The sequence below is a fragment of the Lampetra planeri genome, chromosome 52, assembly GCF_965212315.1.
Source record: "Lampetra planeri chromosome 52, kcLamPlan1.2.h2, whole genome shotgun sequence".
Classification (NCBI taxonomy): Eukaryota; Metazoa; Chordata; class Hyperoartia; order Petromyzontiformes; family Petromyzontidae; genus Lampetra; species Lampetra planeri.
This window is the reverse complement of record NC_136158.1, coordinates 917,018-923,203: the sequence shown is the minus strand read 5'-3', so window position 1 is coordinate 923,203 and position 6,186 is coordinate 917,018. Positions and strand designations below refer to the sequence as shown.

The window sequence follows — 6,186 nt, the reverse complement described above, 5'->3', positions numbered from 1 at the left end:
CTCCGCCCTCCGTTGTTGCCGGAGGGCGACTGCCTCCAATTGCCCAGTGGCAGCAGCAGCAGCGTCCTTCACGAGCCTCCTCCTCCTCCACAGAGGCTAATCTCGACACGGCTGGGTTACCGGTCATCGTCAAAGTCCACTCAGCTCCACGTCCTCCCGTACCGCATCAGCTTCCATCTCTTCTCCAGCCCGTGCCGCGACCCGTAATTGACACCACCTCCACCACCACCACCTCGCCCCCCTCGACGCAGATGGACGTGCCGGCCTTCGCGCCCTTCCCGGCTCGTGCCGCGGGTCTCCCGCCTCTGCCTCGCAGCCTCAGCGCCCTGCTGCACTCGAGCCGCGAGAGCTGGCGGGACGCGGGACGCCTCTACGCCGCACGCAGCCGACTGCACGCGGAGCTCCAGGCCACGGGGTCCGGCCACGCCGACCTGGCCGGCTCCTCTTCATCCTCCTACTCATCGTCATCCGCCGCCGCCGCCGCCTCCTCCGCCTGCTACTCGGCGCGTGTCGCCCGGCCGCACGGTCTGGGTGCTGCGTTGGCGCTCCTCCGACGGGAGATGGTGAGGACATTGTTGATTTTGAAGCTTTTTGTGACTGCAGGAATCCATACTCTTTGTTTTTTTCGGTAAAGTCACGTGGGTATAAAATAAAATGAATGAACACGCTTGTGTTGCGCCCGAAACGTCGTGATTTAATGTATTTAATACCTAAGTGACTTTACCGAAAAAACCAAAGAGGATGAGGACATTGTTGTTGAAAGTCGTGGGAATCCAGGTGGTTTGGGAGGTTGGGGAGGTACGTGAATGGAGAATGAATTATTTACCAAAAAAATAGTGAAAAAATAAGAAATATATCATTTTTATTTCATACAGGGTGCTTCAAACATTTTTAACACTTATTATGGGTCTTACTACACTGTAACATGTTAACAAATGTAATGTTAATAGCTTTAAAAAGTCAGTCTCCACTTGTTCGCCAGCATTGTGAACGCTACGCCTGGAATCTTCTCCAGGTGGTGTTGTTGCAAATTCTCAGAAGTGTTAAAAAATGTGTTTAAGCACCCTGTAATCTTTAATAAGAATTTTATTTAATAATTATTATGGCACAGTAAGAACGGCGTGATACCAAATGTGCTAAACAATTATTATAAAATAATATTAAATAAGCAATTGGTTTTGATTAAAAGCTTTCGTGACTGCAGGCATCCATAGTCCTTGGGTTCTTTCGGTAAAGTCACGTAGGTAGAAAATAATATAAATTAAAAACAAATCACGACGTTTCGATTGCAACACACGCAATCATCATCAGGTGGTTTTATTTCTAACTACGTGACTTTAGCGAAAGAACCAAGTAGTATGCAATTAGTTGCTTTAAAAATAAATGTTGCTACATTTTTGTATGACGCCGTTCCTATGGCGCAAGGCCAACACGAATGGGGCCTCGATTGGTACCGAGGTATCCCTCGGCTTTCGAAAGGCGACGACGATGATGATGTTGCCCTTCAGATACACACGCGAGAAACGCAATTTCGTACATCGGAATGGCTCTTGCCATTAGTTTGATACTAACAACAAAAAACTGAGGGACGTGTGTTTGGAGAGTGATTTTAACTCCATCCCTAACCTAACGATATACAACTTTCTCACTTTTTTCACAAGACAACAATTAGAATAATGAAGAGTGTACATATTATTACGATTGCGTAATAACTGATTTTAAAAACGATATTACTTATTGTTAACTAATTTAAAATTAGTTATGCAAAGTGAATGTTTTTAAACGACATTAAAACATATACCTTTGTAGATTGGCTTATAATTAGGATGCCCTGATTATGTGCTTATTATGCCTTTTGTGATACTTTGAGTTAATTACGTTACGTCTTTTTAACGTATTCATCTTATTGTTATTTAAATTGTGTCAGTCGATTTTAATTTGCCTTGTAAATCACTTTGTATTGCATTTCTTGCACGAATAGTGCTCTGTAAGTAAAGTTTTATTTTATTGGAACTTTTTCAGAGAACTCACCAAAATATCTGCATGCTAACAGTTCCATGACGACTGCCACTATCGTCACCACCATCACCACCACCATTATCATCATCATCGTAGCCACCACTGTGGCAGATGACGCCGCTATTGCCGTCATTCACACCACCGCCTGGACCACGTCACCACCAACATCATGTCGAGACAATGCTCTAACGTTCACCACGACCGCCAGCAACACCACGAACCGAGGCGCTACACCACCGACACCACACTATTGCCTCCATCAATGTGATTGATGCCACCACTACCACCAACACCACCACCAACGGTACCATAAACAAAGACAAAGATTTCGATTTAAAGCTTTCGTGACTGCAGGGATTCATCTTCTTGGTTCTTTCGGTAAAGTCACGTAGAATGGAAATAATAAAATGATACAAATAAAACATAATAAAGACAAAGATCCCCCGTATAGCCTTCACAGACGCTTGGGGCAAGTGCTGTTAACGAGAAGCACCTATGAAGGCTGGAACGGCACACGAAGGGGTGGGTGGCCAACACCACGCCCGGCCGCCTTTGTCTCCCCAGTATCGAAGCTTACACACCACACCAGGTACTTATTTGAGGCTGAGTCGACCTCGGGAAGGCCCAGGACCGGTTCAGATAATCGTCAACGGTGGTGTTGGTGGCCATGAGCGGGAATCGCACTCGGGTCACCGGGTTCGCAGTGTAGCGCTAACCGCTGCACCACCGCTCACCACCATCACCACCACACCAGGAGGAACTCCCAGACACAGTCTGGAGTCGGTTCACAGGAGGGGGTGGGTGGTTGGGGGGGAAAGGTGGGTGGGGGTGGTGGGGGGTTGGGAGTTTGGGGTGAAAGTTGGGTGGGGGGTGTGGGTGTTGGGAGTTTGGGGTGAAAGGTGGGTGGGGGGTGGGGGGTGGTGGGGGGTTGGGGTGAAAGGTGGGTGGGGGTGGTGGGGGGGTTGGGGTGAAAGGTGGGTGGGGGGGTTTGGGGTGAAAGGTGGGTGGGGGGTGGGTGCGACCTTCCTCTGAGTAATCCCAATTGGGGAACGTGCATTGTGATTTCTTAAATTTGGCAGATCTGGAGCATGGCGGGCGCACATTCTTGATCGTGCTCAGGGTTGCCTGCCACCCGTCCTGCTTTTGTCACCGGAGCGACCTCGGGTCGAGGAAGCTAAAACTAAACTATTTAAATTATTTAAATTATTCTCTATTTTACCAGGTAAGGCCCACTGAGCTGTGTAGCTCTTCTTCTTCTTGGTACTTTCGGTAAAGTCACGTAGAAGGGAAATAATAAAATATTAAAAATAAAACATAATAAAATACAATTCTCACGACGTTTCGGCCACAACGCAAGCAGCCGTCCTCAGGTGAAGACCAGGTCTGTCTACGTGACTTTACCGAAAGAACCAAGAAGAAGATGAATCCCTGCAGTCACGAAAGCTTTAAATCGAAATGTGTAGCTCTTGTTCAGAAGCGACCTGGCCATAATAAATGATGGCCCAACGAAGTGGCTTATCCCATCACGTGGAAATGTATAGCAGCCAAGCACTCTAAACACATGAGGTTGTTTCTAAATGTGGAGGGGAAAATTGGAGGACCCGGAGAAAAATCCACGCGACCATGATGAGAGAGAGAGGCACAAACTCCAAATATGCAGGCGACAGGGTCGGGATCGAACCCACGATCTCATGCATACTGGGCCAGGTAGTTAACATCTGGACAGCCCGACTATTCTGTTCTTGCATATATGATGCCAATATGTTCAAGAGCTCAATGCCAAAGTCGAGATCTGCTGCTGGCCACGACGAAATGGCTTCAGCCGACAGAGAGAGTCCGTGTGGTGCTGCTGTTCCCCCCGCCTCTTCCGTTGATTGAGCGCAGACCACAGAGGGTTTCGCCGTGCGGTCCGTAGTTGTGGTTTGCGTGGCCACAATCGCACTCCTGTGGATGTGGTGGTGTCTTTAATGTTCAATCCCTGAAGGAGATATGCGCCTCGACCTGCTGATGATGTCCTGATGGTCACAGCGCCAGCGTCTTCGAGGAGGAATGCCGAAGCCAGGAGGAGATGCGATGATGCTTGGGTCTCGAACGGAGGAGGCGTTTGTTCCGTACGTCCGCGTGGTTCCACTCTGTTCGCCAAACGGCGTTCTTCCTGGTGATCCCGGGTGGCGAGATCCTAGGATGGTCGGTGACCGCGGCAGCAGCAGCAGCGCGATCCCAGAAGGGATGGGATCGGGGCTTGAGTCGGCGGTGGTAAGGAGACGACACTGCTGAGGTCTTGGTTGATGGGCGGCCGGCGGTTGCCGTGGGCACGACGCAGCCCGACTGATGTAGACTTCTCTCAACCCCCCCCGCCCGTCCATGCTTCTCAAGGTGGGCCTGCGGCAGATGGACCTGTGGCTGCTCTGCCAGCTGTGGACCCTGCAGGAGGCCCTGCTGGACGTGAGGCCTTGCTCAGGCCTGGGGCCCCGGTCCCCTCCGCTTGCTGCCGTGGACAACGGCGGCGGCGACGGCGGTGGAAGCCTCCGAGCTCAAGGGGACGTGTTCAATCCCCGGACGGGGCCAAGTGGCGGAGAGGCAGAGGAGCGACAGAAAGGCACGAGCAGTGAGCCCCAGCAAGGGCGGTCGCTCTTCATCAGCATCTGAAGAGGTGACCCCCCCCCTCCACCTCTTCATCATCATCTGAAGAGATGACCCCCCCCTCCACCTCTTCATCATCATCTGAAGAGATGACCCCCCCCTCCACCTCTTCATCAGCATCTGAAGAGGTGACCCCCCCCCCTCCACCTCTTCATCAGCATCTGAAGAGGTGACCCCCCCTCCACCTCTTCATCATTATCTGAAGAGGTGACCCCCCCCCCCCACTATGTTACACCTGCCAGACTACATGGGAGCCGTGATAAGTGTCGACCTTTGAAAGAGTTGACCTCATGCGAGGCAGCGTTACACAAGTCGGCGTTACACGGGTCGACCTCACCGGAGTCAACCTCTTACAATCCGCCTCACGCAAAGTCGACCTTACATGCAGAGTACAGGTACGTCGACCTCAGTCTACATGACCAAGAGCCGGCGTTACTCGGAATCATCAGCATCATCAGCATCATCATCATCCGTCCTAGCGATGGATCACTCTCGCGGGAGTCCACCTGCCGAGTCACCCATCGTCAATCGCTTTGCGGGCCCCATGAGATGATGGAGCTGCCCAGCCGTTTGGCCCACGGATCGTAGACTGCTGACCACCCCGTGTGTTAAATCTCTTTCTGTGTGTGCGTGTGACGGATATGTGTGTGTGTTTGTGACGGGTGTGTGTGTGTGTGTGTGACGGATCTGTGTGTGTGAGGGATCTGTGTGTGTGTGTGACGGATCTGTGTGTGTGTGTGTGTGACGGATCTGTGTGTGTGACGGATCTGTGTGTGTGAGGGATCTGTGTGTGTGTGACGGATCTGTGTGTGTGTGTGTGAGGGATCAGTGTGTGTGTGACGGCTCTGTGTGTGTGTGACGGATCTGTGTGTGTGTGTGACGGCTCTGTGTGTGTGTGTGAGGGATCAGTGTGTGTGTGACGGCTCTGTGTGTGTGTGAGGGATCTGTGTGTGTGTGTGACGGATCTGTGTGTGTGTGTGAGGGATCAGTGTGTGTGTGACGGCTCTGTGTGTGTGTGACGGATCTGTGTGTGTGTGTGACGGCTCTGTGTGTGTGTGACGGCTCTGTGTTTGTGTGACGGATCTGTGTGTGTGTGTGACGGCTCTGTGTGTGTGTGACGGCTCTGTGTTTGTGTGACGGATCTGTGTGTGTGTGTGACGGCTCTGTGTGTGTGTGACGGCTCTGTGTTTGTGTGACGGATCTCGGTTTCCCAGTGTCCTCCCTGCTTGTAACGGTCGTTAATTTATCAATAAATGCCGCGTTTGTAAATGAAATGGTCGTCTTGTCAATGGGAATTGTGTTATTGCTGTGCTTAACCACGTGGTAAACATTCATAGGGGAGAGAGCGGTGGCGCTGCGGTTAGCGCGGCGCGCCAAGAACCCGGCCGTGGTATATATCAGCGACCCACGTGGTGTAACACCAGCGACCCACGTGGTGTAACACCAACGACCCACGTGATGTTTGGGGGGGGGGGAGAGGCGTTCATCCAGCAGTGTATTGTATGCACTGTATGTGGAACCTCT

The 6,186-nt window shown here is 51.4% G+C and overlaps 1 protein-coding gene across 1 annotated transcript; it reads left to right on the top strand.

Moving 5' to 3' along the window:
* LOC144734673 (protein FAM89A-like) lies at positions 1-4,751 on the top strand. The gene is made up of 2 exons (XM_078616965.1): positions 1-563; positions 4,396-4,751. Exons 1-2 carry the CDS (start codon positions 252-254, stop codon positions 4,666-4,668), a joined length of 585 nt encoding a protein of 194 aa, XP_078473091.1. The 5' UTR covers positions 1-251; the 3' UTR covers positions 4,669-4,751.
* The last annotated feature ends 1,435 nt before the right edge of the window (positions 4,752-6,186 follow it).